Source organism: Drosophila mauritiana, chromosome 2L (genome assembly GCF_004382145.1).
Source record: "Drosophila mauritiana strain mau12 chromosome 2L, ASM438214v1, whole genome shotgun sequence".
In the NCBI taxonomy this organism is placed as follows: Eukaryota; Metazoa; Arthropoda; class Insecta; order Diptera; family Drosophilidae; genus Drosophila; species Drosophila mauritiana.
Genome location: NC_046667.1, coordinates 5,810,623 through 5,828,055, shown reverse-complemented (window position 1 = coordinate 5,828,055; position 17,433 = coordinate 5,810,623). Strand labels below are relative to the sequence as shown.

At 44.9% G+C, this 17,433-nt stretch overlaps 1 protein-coding gene across 1 annotated transcript; it reads right to left on the bottom strand.

Annotated features, from left to right (window-relative positions):
- Window positions 1-2,917: 2,917 nt before the first annotated feature.
- Window positions 2,918-14,857, bottom strand: LOC117150157 (zygotic gap protein knirps). Its single transcript, XM_033316956.1, has 5 exons — window positions 14,848-14,857; window positions 12,819-12,902; window positions 12,600-12,761; window positions 3,496-4,832; window positions 2,918-3,400 (listed from the first exon to the last, which is right to left on the bottom strand). Exons 1-5 carry the CDS (start codon window positions 14,855-14,857, stop codon window positions 2,918-2,920), a joined length of 2,076 nt encoding a protein of 691 aa, XP_033172847.1.
- Window positions 14,858-17,433: the final 2,576 nt, after the last annotated feature.

Genomic DNA, 17,433 nt, shown 5'->3' with positions numbered 1-17,433 from the left:
TATATAGTAGAAAGTAACAATTAAGCGAATAATATCTTACTTAGCTACGCTATAATTCACCATACCATCTTTGGTTTTTCAGTTTTTGAGGGCTTGGTTACTCATATTAGAGTATTCCAGGACTAGATGAGGACATCGCTAAGCGGATGTAGCACGCTTATCCTTTACACACTCGCACTCTTTTGAGCAGGACATCTGGGCATTGGGTTTTACTTTGGCATTATTATTTTTACTTTATTTAAACCACACAAAATACTTAAGACGATTTTGTGTTTTGTGGCCCAAGATGTATTGCCCCTGGCCAGCGGCAAAAAGAAAAGTGTGAAAAGAACTGGCAGCGGATGCTAAAACTTTTACCCCCAAGAGTTGGGCGGTTTTTTTTGGGTGGGGTGGGTAGCTGGTGGAGCAGATCCGAAAGGGTAATGTGCAACATGTCCGAGCGGTTTGTGCGGCTGTCCCTCTACGAATTGGAGCTGCCGGCGTTTGCATATGCAAAATAAGACCTCTTTCCTTACCTTTTGCCAAAGACATTTGTCTCAGACAATTGAATCGGGCTCTTTGATGACAGGAGATGTTCGGAGACCGGACATCAATAATAGACGCATAGCGCACATGTCCTTTGAAAAGGATTGGTGTCTGCTGGCAGAATTTATGACAGCTCCGGTTGAGTCCACTTCGCCTTGGTGGAATCAGGTGGTGGTGGCACCATCGCCATCCCCCCCACTTGGACAATGCTTAAGCATTGCGGAATATGCGACAGCATACAAATTGAGGATTTTTATTTTCATTACGCTTTTTATGATTTACATTTTTATTTGCCGCTCGCTTTGTCCTGCAAAATGTTTTCGGCACCTTTTTTTTTATTTTGATGCTATTTACTTAACATCTTTTTGTGGCCCCTTCGCTGTTGCTCTGCAAATAGTGTGGAAACACTTAATTGTTTTAATTGTTTAAACTGGTTAATATTTTCTTCGTTTTGTGCGGCATTACATCCATTAACAGCATTTGCATTGGCTTACAAGGTTTTCGGTTGGTTAGGCGCTTTAATTTGTTTAGTTGCAGCAAACATGGCATCACTCGCTGGGTAATGCAAGCTGCACGGATCTGAAGTTCAAGTAAAAACACTTTTTGAAATGTTCTCATGTAATTTTATTCGGTACTAGATATATCTACTTATTCCTTGAAATCTGAAATATTTATTGGCACTTGGTAAGGATCACTTTTTAATTTCAAAACCTTTCTAAAATGCGGTCAAACGGAAGCGGTTAGGATTAGTTTACCACTTCTTTATTTTGCTTTAAATTGAAATTAGTTTTACTTTACTATAGTATCTAAATATGAGGCCGATATGTATGTATTAACATCCTCATACATCATTTTCAGTAAAAGGATGGTAGTAAAAGAATTTGAAATTTACGCCTACGCAATTCATATTTTTATGATTTCGGTACGTAGCGACATATCAATAACATTTTGGCCACGGCCACTCATTTACCAAGCGCCTACGACGCTGAAATCTATCCGGCTCCGAATTGGGTAAAGCGTTCTATATCTTACCAATATCCATTTATATTCGAATCGGATTAAAGAAAAGTTTCCAAATATCCCATAACTATTTTATCAACGAAAAATAATTGAAAAGCAATGAAATTTGTTTTTTTTTTAAATATATTTTAATTTATTTAAATTTGCCTTAGATGGTTAGATAGACCATAATATTACATTCATTTATATTAATTAATGTTTTGTTTTCGCTATATCTAACTTCGCGTTCTTACGAGTATCAATGTGAAAAACTCAATTATAAAGCATTCGGTGGCTTGCACAAGTGGAGTTCATACATTTCAGTGCCCCCCGTACGGATGCAAGTGCATGTCCAGATACACAGATACTTTTGTATCTGTCTATGCATTAGATACAACTAACCGAAACATCAAGCCGGAGAGGCAACCAACGAGCCAACAGTAACAGTGAGGCATAACATGCAACATAAATTGGTCGCTTGACCTGCGGCAAAGTTGTTTTTTCATTTTCACGATTTCTAAACGCGTTATTCGAAATGATACCCCGGAATGGTAAAAAAGTGGAAACTGAGAAAAAGCGGGAGGAAGGTATTAAAAAAAAGGCAGTCATATTAAATCATGAGTGTACAAGTGGGCAGACTTTCAGGGATGAAGGAAGGGTCCTTGACGACTGTTAATACCCTATAGTAGGCAAACAAAGTTGGTAAGACAGAAGGATATGTATAATTTTTACATTTATTGATATCGATTAGGTATTCCACTCAGAATCCGTTTTAGAGCTGCTTTGAAAAAAGAATTTCAACTGATATTCTTTATTTGTCTGATTATAGGGTATTTCCTAGTCAGAGCGCGAAAAAATTCGAACAACGATTGCGGAATCGCTGGATGGGGAGTGATTTGTAAGTAAGGGCGCGGGAATGGGACTGCGAGGTCCTTGCCAGGTTGAAATAACATGGGGAATTTTTAGAAAAGCGACGACAAAACGTCGAATGAAAGATAAATAAAGAGTGCCGCCCAGGCAGTCAAAAAGAAAAATCCGTGGAAAAAGATGAAATAAAATAAGGATACAAATGTTAGAAAACGAAGCGAAAGTAAGGAGACCCCGACGCATTGCCGGCGATAAATCAAGGTGTGGGTGCGCCATCAACGCGGACTGCATCGCCAATGGAGGAGCGCGGTTAGTACATACGCCTCCATTACATGGCGTCCTGCGAACCATCGCATCTGCAGCTCCCGCCCCCAGTTTGGCCCGCCTCCCGCCGCAGTGAATCTGAATGAAGGATTCGGGTCGCATTGGAATACAAATAAGTTCGCATATGACGACGACCGACGGATGGCGCTTAGGTGCTAGGGAATCGATTTTGATTTCATTTCGGCTGAAATGCGTGGCCGGTTCACTTGTCCACCTGGGCCGGCTCCATGGTGTACATGTCGCGCAGCAGCCGGGCAATGGGCACATTGCCGATGGTCTCCTTGAAGAACAGCGCCTCGATGGTGGCCGCTCGGATGGTTCGCAGAGAGGGGAGCAGGAGCAGCAGTCTGCCGAAGCGGGTTGCTTGGCGCGGGTAGCGCAGACGCACATGGTCCGAGAGGATACACTGCGCCTGATCCTGCAGCATCTCCACCGGCTGCACGTCGCACAGGCCGGCGGTCTCGGGAGCGAACAGGGCGATAGCCTTCATGCAGCCCACCTCGCTGCCGTCGGGTGTGATCTGGCGGAAGCGACACAGGATCTCCTGGATCGTCTTCATCTCCGTCTGCGTGGCCTCGTCCTGCAGCACACGCTCGCGGATGAGCGGTGATTCCAGGATGGGCGTTAGATCCAGCGGTATAGTCCATTGGGCGAGGTTCAGCAGAAACAGCTCCTTCCAGGATTCCTGAAACAAAACGCATGATTTCGTTAGATTACCGAGTAATTTATTGCATCCGTATATTTCCAAGAATACTATTTAAACTAGGGGAGCATCCCTACCTGGAGGAGCAAATGCTGGTCGTTCTTGGAGAGCGTCTGGAAGGGCATGAGGCACTTGACCCAGCGCACCGCCATGAAGAGCAGTCGCGCCGTCGTCTCCTGCAGCATCTCCCAGGAGAGCAGCCGCGAGTCCAGCAGCTGCTGCGGGAAGAGCAGTGTGTTGTGCTGCACCTGGTACTGGATGAGCTCCTGGCACTTGTCCGGACTAAGCAGCAGCTCCAGGAAGCCGCTGGAGCTGCTGGCCGTGTTGCAGGTGGAACCTACACCAGAACGCGGCGGTGGCGGCGTGGGCGTTGTGGGTGTTGGTGATCCGGATGTGTAGCTCGACTGCTTGTGCTCTCCATTATTGTTGTTGTTATTGTTATTGTTGTTGTTGTTGCTGGCACAGATCATGAGAGAGGCGTGGCTGGGTGGAGTGGTTGCCTCACTCAGGCTGTGCCGCGACATCTGGCGGTGCTGCGGCGATCCCGACGAGGTGGTCAGCGTGGGCGCTGGCGAAATGCTACCAGCACTCAGGGGCGGCGAGTTCGAGGGCGAAGGTGTCTCCGTTTCCACATTGACGCGCGGACTCTCGCTGCCCAGGCTGAGGCCCTCCTCGCCAGCACCGCTGCGCGATCCAATGCTCGAGATGGACTGGATGGAGTTGCTGGGCGAGGGCGAGGAGTAGTTATGGTTGTTGCTACTAGGCGACGACGCCTGCGCCGCCGAGGCATAGGGCGTGCTGGTGGAGGACACCACCGCCGCAACGGCTGTGGCAGTGATGCCCGGCAGCTTGCTGGCCGCCTCCGCGATCAGATTGTGGTGCAGCAGGTGCGAGGGGAAGGGCAGCGTGGAGCCGGGTCCGCTGCCGGAGATTGCGCTCGAGTTGCCGCCGGTATTGCTGACCACGCCGCCATGTGGGGCAGGCAGCGCATGTCCATGTCCCGGATGGTGGAAGGCCGTGGCGTGCTGATGTCCGGCGCCAGCATGGTGCAGGTGGCCAGCTGGTGGAACCGGTCCCTGTTGGCCGCCACTGGCCGTCAGGTGGAAGCCACTGGGTGGCGCCGCCGGAGCAGGCGGATGCGTGGAGATGTGCTGCGTATAGTTGAACGAGGCCGAGACATTGGTCACCAGCGAGACGGGCATGGCGTGGTGGTGGTGGTGCAGCCCGGAGGCAGCCGCTGCAGCCACTGCCGCATGATGGGCGGCCGCTGCGTGGGCGTGGTGGTGATGATGGTGGTGATGGTGGGCGGCTGCTGCATGATGCGCTGCAGCGGCGGCGGCAGCAGCATGATGATGATGGTGATGCAGTTGCGGGTGCAACTTCGGTTTCCTGGGACCGCGCTCGTGCTGCACAGCTGGGGGAGAGGAAAATGAGTGTTGACTTTTGAAAACATTTAGAAGTTCCGAGTAACAAGTGGATGTGTGGTATGTATCTTATAATAAACAAAGCGTACTCATAGATACAAAATCTAGATATTCATTATGTAACTAGTCCTTAGATTTACAAGTTCTACAAGTTCACACATTTATATAGATTAACTTTATAGTAATTTTTAAATCATTGGCTTGCCATTTACATGTGACGAACCCATCTGGTTTGCATAAAAACATTTGAAGTGTGTAATTGCGATAATCTGCCTCTAAGTAGTTAAATAAATAAAGCTAATTTCAAAGATACTCTTGGCTGGCTTTCTTCTCATCTTCCGCAGCTATCTATCCCTTTGGAAACTTTTCGGCACGGGCTGTTTGTGGCATGGTCGCAAAGGTTGGGCCTTAGCCGATTTGGGTCACTGGTGAGGGGAGGGCGGGGCCAGAGGGAAGAAATAATAAACCGATTATTAGGTAGCTGGAGATGCAAAGATACGAGCTATAAGGACGCAAAGTAGCGGATTGGATAGATGAACTGTCCTCGGGCGTGAGAACTGTTGCACATGCCGCGAGCTAAAAACCTGGGCACCATGTGTGTGTGCGTGTGTGTGAGTGGCTGTCATGACTTTTATTTGTTTGTAATTAAATGTATCTATAGTAGCGCTGCGAATCTTGTAGATTGCATGACGTGGCGCAAAAGGGGTGACATTTTAATACCCAGCTAATCGCATATGTGAGTGCGTCTTTCCCCCGCAAAATGACTACAGTCACTTGAGCTTGGCTTCTTCTTCATCCCGCGCTCCACTCCAATGGTTGGAATTAGAAAAAAAGTTGCCACATTGCCACCTAGAGCGGGAAGAAGTCTCAAAGCTTTTAAAAGATCACAAATTTCAATTAAAGAAAATGCCAAACTCATCAAATTTTTATGCTGCGGGTTTAGCAAACTTCAGGTCCCCATTTTCAGCGCGACTCGAAAAAATTGCGGTTCAGCTGAATGCGAAAGAAAAGTTGAAAATACCCCCTGCGGAACTCAAACTTCAAGTTAACCCCTTGGCTGTGACTCTGAAACACCCACTTTCCACTTTCCCACTTTTTTTTTTTTGTTTCCTCAAACACAGAAACGCGTGAAAAAGGCAACAAAATTAGCTGCCTTGGCGGAAAAAACTTAAAATAAGTACTTGGTTCCTTCCACATCCTTTTTGATTTTGGCATTCTACGTTTTCTAGGGACGTCGCCATTTTTTCCCCATAGAAAACTTTGTTTGAAGGCAAAAGCAGAAAAGTAAGTTGATGAGCAAAAAGTAACGATTTACTTACTGCCAAGTTATGAAAATGGAAAATGCACAAGTCGTGTCTGAACTCTAACACCAAACAGGCAAATCACTGCAGGCGTTTCGAAAAAGCTTACTTGAATTAAGTGGAATATAATTTTTCAACTTGGGAATCAACTTTTGAGCATTTTATAAAATTTATAAATTGCATTTGATTTCATACAGTTTCTTTTTTAGCAATCAAGTTAGTGAGTGAGTGTCACTATATAGATGCTGGATATTTCGACTATTTGATACCTGGGAATCATACCAATTAGGCTCTAAAAAAATGCACAAACCATAAAATCTAATAAATATCAAAAGCTATAAGTTAGCTTAATAGCTAGATCATAATAAAATGGATGAGCATTATTTCCTCCCCAAACACGGTAATTACATAATTAAAAGTATCTATTGTAATGATTGAATGCTTGAGATATCCGTAAGTACTTGACAATTGGCCATTTCTTACTCCATTGTTGGCCTCACAATTCCGTGGGTGACTGCGCACTGGAGCAGCTTGTGCCGACATAATGTGGCCATTATGGACTATTAAGCACTCGGCTACTAGTCCCTTTGCAACCCTCGATGGAATCGGAAAACTGGGTCTGCACAGACACCCCTGCTCGTAGCACATCGAATCACTTCAAGTGTTTTCCTAATTTCACGGTTTATGTATCTTTTTATTTTATTTCGGTTTGTTCTCGAGTGTTACGCTTCTCGCCCATGCCCACACACTCAATTTGCAAACGTTGCCTTATTTACTTTTAATTTGCCTGCCAAACAAAACGAACGCATTTTGATATACTCGAGTCGAAGTCCTTTTGCGCTCAGTTTTGATTACGACATAATATATGCCCCGCATCTGCTCATTACCGATTTTGCCGATTTATTTGCTTCGATTTCTGGGGCACGCGTTGCGCTTTTCAGCTTATGGGCGGCTGCGTATCCTTCGTCCTGGCCACCGCTCGCCGTGATGTTGATGATGATGACCATCATTTGGTAGTTTGCGTGCGGCATCGTCGTGAAGTCGCCGTGGTCGTGTCTCGCCGTGGGAACTTGCCAGCTGTGTGGCAGCTCGCTTTTCCACTGCCACTTATCATTAATTTTTCCGCCGCGTTTTCCTTGGCATCCAGACATTGCGGCCTTTGTCCGCCGCTCCTGTCGCTCCTCAGCTTCGCCGCCTACGAAATGGTTCCTTTTCCCCCTCAAACGCACGTATTTTGACATAATTGTTTTTGCTCTCGTGGAGAACTTCCGGTCCGCTTCCCTGTGCGCTACCCTAATTAATTGATTAACTTCAGCAAATCGGTCAATATGTTCGCTATGTTTCTCTCTTTCCATTTGCGCCTCGCTGTCCTGCGGCGGAGGTGGTGTCCTGTGAGCAGGGTTGCGATCCTCGTAATGAGTTGCTAATTAGATTTGTAGATTGTCATTTTTTTCCACTCGCTCTTTTCGCCCAGCGGGCGTAACTTTTTGTACCACATTTCGGAAAAGCCTGGGAGGTTTTCCAGGTGTTTTTCTACGGCGAAAAGGGGGATGGGGGGTTGCGGAAAATTCGGGGTAAAAGAGAAACTCCTTGATTTCCGTAAGAGTTTATAAGTCAAGTGTTAATTAGATTTCATATTCATGAGATTTGCATTATATGCCAGCTATTTGCCTTATAAGCATAATAATTAAATATTCATGAGTTTAGATTATGTTTATTCTTACAGCTCACTGTATTGAAGGTTTGCGTAGTAACGAAGGACAGTAACATTCGAAAAAGATATATCTTTTAAATAACTTAATACAAGGTTACTTTTATTATACCTATTGATGGTGATAATTCAAAGTTGCTTTCAAGGGTATGGCATTGTTCCTGCTTATAGTTGAATCATTCGATCGGTAGTGGATAGTTCCATCGATTTGCTGCTTGACTCCTGGACACTTTGTGTGCATGTCCGTGTGTTTACCGCCCATTCGACGTGGCAAGTGGCTACGGACATGATGAGGCCAACGGCTTTTACGCCTCTGACTCTCATTCGAGTTGTGCTCGCCCAGTGGGTAAGTGATTTTAAATCCGCTTTTAATGTTGACACTGACACGTTTGACTCACTCACGCACACTGCAATGCAGGCAGGATGTGTATGGTGTGCATGTGTGTGTGGGTGTGGGTGGAGATGGGGATGATGGGCTCCTGAATGCTGGGGTTCGTGTCCATGACATGTGCAAGCCAGGCGCATTTACATGTCGCACAGTCTCTGGCAAAAGTGTATGCACATATCGTAGTAGGCTATAATGTCAATTAAGTAAAACACGCAGCACATGTGTGTGTGAGTGTGCGTGTGAATTTGCATGTGTGGGCGTGTCTCTCAGCCATGGCTTTCTGTGCCCTGCAGCCATGTGTAAATGAAATTGCGTATACGCAATGTGGCGTGGGGAATTCAACGCTGGTTCAACCGAACCGGGCGGCTTAAAAGCTACACAATAAATATCAGCAGGGTTCGAATGTATGTACGTATATGTACATACACATACACATATGTATACGAATATATGAAGGCGTGTGTATATGGCTGCACATCAGCAAAAATCAATACGTTAAAATGTGGTCATGAAATTAGCAGTGACTGCCTTTTGCGCCAGCGCCAAAAAGTCGTCTCCGGAATAGACATCAACAACAACAAAAGTGTACATTGACACCATTACGAACGAAACGAGTGCCAGTCCCACAGACTTGGACCAAAAATGAAGCCAGCCTGGGGAACCACAGTCTGTTGACAAAAGGGCTTAAGAGCCCAGAAGTATGCAACAAAATACTTGTACAACTAAGAGTATACACTCCTAGGTGCCAGTGACACCGGGAAACACCAACAGCAACTAAGAGCACTCCATTCTGCCGTCCTTTCCAATGGGCTTACACTTGGCTGAATCTTGCAAAAGGTTTCCGCTCGTCCACTTGGGATTGTCTCTGCTGTTTGTCTTATCGTCTTGCCTCGCTTAATCCTTGCCGGAAAGTGTGGGCGGAGAAAGTTGCCTTCGTTAAGCGCTAAAGTTAAAGTTAGTACATATCGACTCAAGTCGAGAAGACTGGATTCCGATGCACATTAAGCCTCGCAGTGGAAACAAAGGACAATTGTAAGTCTTATTCCAATATTGATTAATAAAGTTAGACATGCCGACCTGTAGAAGCTCTAAGTAATTTCATTGGTTTCTTCGGCAAGAACATGACAAACTAAAATACCTATAGCTCAGAAAATTACTTCTTATGTTCCTGTTCATATTTAAATCTGATCGACTTTCACTTTTAGTGCATATAAAGTATAGAGCTAGTTTTAATAAATATTATTATTCATTGTGATGTGCGCATATAAGAAGGAAAGGGCCAAGAACATAAGATTGAGATAGTTTATAAGCTTATTACTCATACGCACCGTTCTCCTACTTAACAAATATGGAATTCTTTGCTTAGCTCCTTCTAATAGAGTTTACAAACAAATATAGTACCTCGCCATATTTTGAAAACAAATGATTCAGAAAGAACTTCATTGAGTAATAACCCAAAAACAGAAGGGAATGCTCATTTCAAGTTATAATCAAATACCAGCATTGTAAAATTATGTTTCCAAATCCTCCTTTGTAACTTCCATTGTAAGAAGTGTCTCCATTTGGGATATTTACACATTTTGCCCGGCCATTATAAGCATCATTACATATCACTTTTCGGCTCATCACACAACCGGGGGAATAATGACCCCATCATTATTACACGCCCACTTTACGGAGCTCGGGTGAATGGAGCTTTTTAAGAATGGGATTCGAGAAGCGACACAAATCACTCAAAATGAGAAATCCGCTTAAATCGCCGCGTAAATATTGGCAAAGAAAAAGAAAGTGAAAAACTGTGGGATGGTTCAGGAGGGTCGCTACGTGTAGTATGCGTGTTGATGATGCTGACACTTTGGGGTATACAAATGCAAATACCATTAAATGTGACAAGTGGCAACATAATTTGTAAGGAGAGCTCTTGTCGTCCCTTCCATTTTTTTTCTCAAACCTCCAACATTCAATCCGCATCCTCCCCGCCAGGATATTAGCATACAAAGTAGCCAACATTTGTAATTCTGTCAGTCTGGCTTGGGGGAGGCAGTTCTGCTTCTGAATTCAGAATTCTGAAAGCTTTGACAGCGAAATGTGCGACGCCTGTCATATTTTCCCATAATAACTTATTTGTCAGCTCTAAAGTACGGTGGCATGCTGATTGGTCAGCTGAAAACTGTCAAATTGCCATGTCCTTTGGGCAAACGAGCTTTGTAAAAAACCCACAATTTTACAGCTTAATTTGATATATGTATGAAACGAAGAAGAAGTATATATATTCAAGTTAGTATAAGAACTTTATTTTGCATTTTTAGATACATAGATAGTAAATCTTTGGTTGTATTAATGGCAGATCTACCCCTTCATTTGCAATTAACTTAAAAAGAAAAATGAGAAAACTGAGAAGGGCAGACCACAGAAGCAACTTCTTTCAATCCCCAAAATCCCCACCACAGTCATAAGGCCAGCGAACCCCCACAACAAGTTTACTACTCACATGACCCACCCAATCCAAACTCACAAAAATGTTACACAAACGTGCCCTGAACGATTTTTGTGGCTTTTTTGCTTTCTGCTCTAAACAACAAAAGCATTTTGTCTGGGGAAACTAGAATGGCGTTTGGGCGGAGCATTTTTCTGGGGGTACATCTAGCACATAGGGTGGCTGCCAAAAGTGTGGGGCTTGTGGAAGATGTGTGAATTGTTTGGCGTCCATGGCTGTTTGTTGTTTATTTACGGAACCAGCCAAGAAAAACCCCAAAAAGGCAGCCCAACATGAGGCTTTGTAGCGGCAAACTAAGAAAATATCGCAAGGAATGTGAGGAACACGTGTGTACATCTCTCAGCATGCTCATATCCTGCCACTTTCGATGTTTACAGGATCCCCGAATTTGGTTGGGGAATTGTCCTGAAAAGTACAGTATTTGTAGTAATGATGGATACTTTGGCAGGTAACTCGAATCTGAGAAGAATTCTAAAGCCCAAAAAGGCAGTTTAGGATTATAAGGTGTAACTAGCCATAATAATGTAATATAGATCTTGCGAGTTATGGAGCACTCATCCCAACTGCATCAAGTCCATACTCCTTTATAGAGAACTTCGCCGTCGGCTATCATTCTAATCGCTATAATTCCATCCTGCTTTTTTCCAGTTGTGCTTTTTTTTTTGTGGGCAGCTCTAGTTTTCACTTGGGTGGTGGTGGCAAAGGACCCTTTCCGTTTTAGCGCCCCTCATCTCGGTCCACAAGCCAGCATCGCTGCGAAGGTCCTTGGGTTGACTGACGTCTAAGTTCGAGCTTTGGGCATCATCACTTGATTGTCAATACATTTTAGTCGCATTTTCAGCGAACGGATAATGCGTGTAATCCGCTATTAAGTGCACATTGTCAATCGACCCTCACGCCTCAAAAGCACACCCACCCACACCCACTCGATCCACCGCCCATCCCAAAAGAGTGGCCTTTGCGTGTGAGAAAATCTGCTGCGATTCTCACGCTGCTCTGGTCCCTTGTTTCTGGCCCGGCTCTTCTGTGCAGTGAACCCATCAATGGCAGCTCCTGAACACTGAATACCAAATACTGAACATTGAATACTGGCATCGCATCCATGAGATGAGTTTGGCTCCTGGATGTAGTCGGCCAAAGTCCGCACCCCGACTGCCATCGCCATCTGCCAACTGGCAGTTGATACGGAGAATGTTCGTCGCTATTATGTGTTTTTATGCTACATTTAATGTTGGCTTAAGAGCTTTAAAGCTAGCATTGTTGCATTGAGCTGTGTTCTCGGTTTGGTCATGGCTATCCGACTGCCGATTACCGCCTGAATGGGGGACACTCGGTCGATATCCAAATTCGAGCAGCTAATGTTGCTGGGTTTCTCAATAATGAGTTGGAAATTTATCAGCGGACTGATTATTATTAATTTTAAATATAACTTCTATTCTCTTAATCCAATTTATATTTAACATATAATTTTGGCAATTTCGAATAAATGTTTTCCAAAATCATTGCCCTTTTTCATTTTTAAAACAAAGTAAATGTATCTTAAATCAGTTCCAACACTTTCCCCCATCAAGGTTTTTGCCCCCGAGGCACGACCACAGGATTGGGGCTCGCATAATTTATAATCAGCTTAATGACAAATTCAGCCAAAATTCAAATGGCATTTTCTGGAGTCTGGCCACAAGTGCTGGAAAGGCGGGAGCCACCGGCATTTCGGTTACCCTCCCCCACTTTAAATGTAATTTATGCCCAAAAGCCTTGGCGAAAACAGGCTTCCCGAGCTAATTTGCTGCATAATTAAGTGTTTTTGGCAAGTAAAACAATACTTGTGGCGCGGGAAAGGTATGTCCTGGTGGTACTTACCATCCTTGTTCATGGCCGACTGGAAGCACTTGGCCAGGCGACAGGCGCGACACTGATTCCGATGGGTCTTGTCCACCGGACAGCGACCCTTGAGATCGCCGGTGGCCTTACAGGTGTAAATCCGATTGCGATGAATGCTCCGCTTGAAAAAACCCGAACAGCCTGAAAGGGATTAGCTAAGCTTACATTCCTGTCAACTCGATCGCATCCAGGACTCACCATCGCAGCTGTAGATTCCATAGTGCTTGCCGGAGCTGCGATCGCCACACACCTTGCAGGGAATGTCCAACAGGCGATCGCCCGCTAAAAAAGGATAATAAGGTGAATGTAATAGCTGTGGATTGCTTGGCAGTGGTAGCTTTATAATAAGGATATCTAAGTATGAAGCGATCTCAAGATGAGAAAATAGAAATATAAGGATTACGAGGTTTTAAGATTCTTTATCAGTTTGGAACAACCATTATCAAATATACCTTCGATTGTCTTGAAATTCTTTCAACATTTGAAGTACCCACTGGAAAATATAAGCTGCCTGGTGCGACAACAATGGCAAGTAAGTGTATTTAATCATTGGCGTATTTAACTTTTATTAAGAGCTAATCCTGCCGGAGCTCGTGCGCCCTGTTAAAACCAGTGCGTCACGCCCAAGGAATGCTGCCTACTTTGGGCGCTGCTTGGAGAGTGTTTGTCGCGGATTAGCTTGTGAAAATGGCCCGCACACGCCCACATCCTGTGCGGAAAAGTGGGCGGGAGCTGGATGGAAGGATGTGGGGATGGATGGCAGCCCTTTGACTGGCACGCTTCGCAAATTAAGTTCAACACTCGGCACTTGTCAAAATAAAACGCTCGCCCTTTGTTGCGGTCCTTTGTCCTGTGACATTTGACATATTGTCGCTGGTGAAGTTCCCTCGGTTGTGGCCATGGTTTTGGTTTTGGGTCGCCGTTCGGTTGGCGCGTGTTGCCAATTTTCACACCCTCCGGATCGTCAATTGTCCGCAGCGTGTTAACACCTCTCGAGTGGCCCTTTTCTGGGGTTGCATCGGATTCGGATGCGGAATCGGAATCTGAAGGACCACTGACACCTTGGGCCACGAACCTTTTTCAGCCCGTTGTTTTCTTTTTTAAATTTCGCTATTGTTGATTTTACATATTTCTGTTTACTTACGCCATCACTTCCTACTTTGGAACCCCTTTTTTTATTTGGTAGTTGGCCGGTGTGTGCCGGTTATGTCTTTATATTAAACATATTCAATATGCTTTTTGCATTTTTATGGAAATCTCGGACATGTTTAGATAGGCAAAAAGCCTATCGGGTGTGGGAAAACGTGAGGGGCTTGCATTATCGGCGTGAGAGCTTCACAATGGGTCATTCGGAAATCAAAGTGACGTGGGAGACCAACAGGAAAATGGAAATACTAATGCCATAATTGGAACAACATCAGAAATCGAAGTGAAAGGTTTTTGTAAATTACAATCTAGCTGTACCACTTTTTACTAGACAGTCATGGTATCTTGAACTAGGAAAACGATACAATTTCTTTGATACTTTTCCATCTTTGAACTAATCAAAATGTCATCAATATGGTCTGGCTATGTTTGTTACGTTTCTGTCAAATCTTCTTTTTTCATTAATCAAATATATTGCCCAAACTATCTGTGATCAGGATATTTAAAGTTTTCTTCGAAGGAAGCTGCTGGAGTTGCAAGTATATAACATAGTACAGTTTCCAATCAAATCTTTAAAAATTAACTCGCAAATGTATTGATACAGATAGGTTTACATGGCTATATAGACTTGACTTATGATCCTGTCAAGAATTTGTGAAGAAGAAAGAAATGTGAACATTTGCTAATACTATATTACTTATTCCCTAAGGTTTATCACTTGCACATTACTTAACATACTATGTGATTCTTAGATGGCGTACACCCCTTTCAGTTTACCAATTTTAATAAATTATAGAAAACAAATACTTCATGATTTACAATAAGTTCACTTATCGTTTACGCGTTAAAAGAACCACTATGGCTATACTCTAATTTCTTCAATTCAATTATGCAATTACAGGCAATACATTTATTTACAAAAAATGTCTTAAAACTAAAACCATCACTTGTTCACTTTTGTTTAAGGCTATCAATCTGACGGATGTAGATGCTTTTGTTGATGATTTTTGTTAAAACACCCTTTCAATTGCCGACGGTATCCCCACTAGAGGTTATTGGGAAATTCCGACGCATTTCGTACCTGTGCCCATTTTCCGTTGATGGAAGTATTTGAACCCTAACGTATCCAGTTTGCTTCGATTTATGTTCCGCACTGCGCACTTTAAATTTGAATTAGGATTATATGGCGATTTGTTAACAATTTTAGTGTAACCGGTGCACAAAGTCACTTGCAATTTTAGAATCTTTTCAGATGTTCAGATGCCGACGCGATTCGCTGCCGCTGGAATCAGAGTTCTGAAATCGGAAACCTGCTGCGGACGCAAATGCGGATCGCCTGGGTTGACGGACCAACTGCGAATGAAACGGGAAGCTAAGGCTGGCAGAGCCAGCAGCGAACAGACCGCCAATTACGAAAGTGAAGCTGCCAAGGAGAGGTCCTTTTTTGCAGTCAATTTGACAGGAGGGCGAGCCAAGCCAAAGGCAGTAGCCACCCCCACCCGCAATCCCACTCCCGTTCACTCCCCCCGCAGCAAAGCCACAAACGGAAAGGCGAAAAACCCAGTTGAGATGGGAAAATGAAAAGCGCCGAGAATCGAGAGTCGAGAGCCGAGAACCCAGAAACGAACAAAAACAAACAGAACAAAAAAAAAAAAGGAGACCAAGCGAAAGTCGAAAATTTACGAAAAGCTACCAAATGTTACATTTCATCCCCTGATAGTGGACCAAAAGCGACCGACCAGCCCAGCCGCCCAAGCACCCGTACACCCATGCACACCCACCCACTGACTCTCCCATGTCGGCGTGAAGTCCTCGAAGAGAGTGCGAAAGAGAGCCGAGGGAGGAGAGCGAGGAGTGCCGGGTAACCAACCGGAAAACGCCCTTTTTTCACTGCCCCGGCCTGATGCGATTACAGCAAATGAGGGGACTTCCTGCCGTCCACCATTTTTGTTTTTTCCCACTCACCGACACACACACTAACTCACTCGCCAACACACTCGCCACCCAACCAGCTGCACACGCACACTAGCGCAGTGGCGCTCGGCACGCACACTGGCGCACATATCCTGTGGCTTTCGACAATTCACCACAAAATGTCAAGAATGACGAAAAGCTAGCCGTGGAACGGCTGCGACACTGTATTGGTATGTGCTGGCGCCGTCCTGCTCCCACAGCCTGCCCTCGGATGTCCTGCTCCTGTGCTTGCCAAAACATCCTTCGTCGGCAGAGATGCTCAGCTGCTCTCCTGGCTTCTCTCGCTTTTTTCAGCACTTTTTCCTCGTTGCTTGGCGCAATCCGGCGCTTGTAGGCTGTCGGATTATTAGTTCTAAAGTCAGGACCTCTTCCGACGAAAGGGCGCTACAGTTGGGGTACATTTAAGCGTTCGAGTCATTTGATAAACGGAGCGTTGGAGCATTTGATGATGCGAATTACTTCGATTAAGTGGGATTGCACAATTAACTTATATTTATATTATTTATATTTATACTTATATTATTTATATTTATTTTTATATTATTATAATCACAAAATAAAGGACTTTTATAATAAATGTAATCAAAAGAAGTCCTTGATCTTTACGTTCGGCTATTAGAAACCAGTATCTGTAAAGTTCTATATATCATCTTTGTATACATCTTGAATCAGATATAATGATTCTAATTTGATGTTAGGGTATTTCTCGATTTGGTGACTTATAGACCATAGAAACTGCATTATTTTACTATTTACTGCTGCAAAGACCCTATAGAAAGCAGAAAGGAAGCCTCCATATATGCAGCCTGATAGCTTGCTATATGTGAAAAGGATATATAGCGTTCAGACATCTATTCCTGCATATGACTCGCTGTGAGTGGTAGTGTTTTTGGGCGATTCCACAATGGCGTTTCCCCAGCCGGAGTAACTATGGCTATCGAAATCGCAATCGCAATCGCAGCTCGGTCGGTTGTTGGTATGTTGATAGGGGTTGATTTACTGACTCTCATCCAAATTGAAGTGACTTTAGCGACAGTGTGAGCGGGGGGTGCTCCGAGCTCGCCCACACGACCACACCGCGCAGCAAGACGTTCTGGCACATGACACTCGGCTTAGAGGGTGGAGTCTTGTAAGTCGATTCGGCGAGGGTCTCAGGATAAGCCCCGTGTCCATTACACAGCCCATTTGGCTGACTCTGCTCCCAGGGGCCGGCCCACTCGCAGCCGTATATAAGGCAGCCCCCAAACGCACAGCCCCCCCGCCACCTTCGCCCGACTGCGATCCTGCGGTTATATTAACCAGTCAGAACGCAAAGTCATTTGCAGCTACGACGTGAGCGTCGCCGTCGGTCGTAACTCAACCACCCACAACCCACCACCACCCACTGCCTGCCACCCCCGGCTCCGCTGCCCCCGCTCTCCGCACACATGGCAAATTTGCGGCATCAAGAAGTCGCATTTTTCTATTCCCCCACCCCATGAGCATTTGTGCTCTCTTTCGCTCCAACAACCCCGACTCGCATGCTTGTGTGCGTGTGAGGCTAGGCCACGCCCCCGAGGCAAAGAATGAAAACTCACCACTTTCCGCAAAATCAGCGCCTGCGCCTGCTCAGTTCGAACTGAAGTTCGAAAGACACAGGAGGCTGGGGTTTTTCGTTTCTCAGCCTGTCGAGTTTGGTTCTACCAGTTGTTCA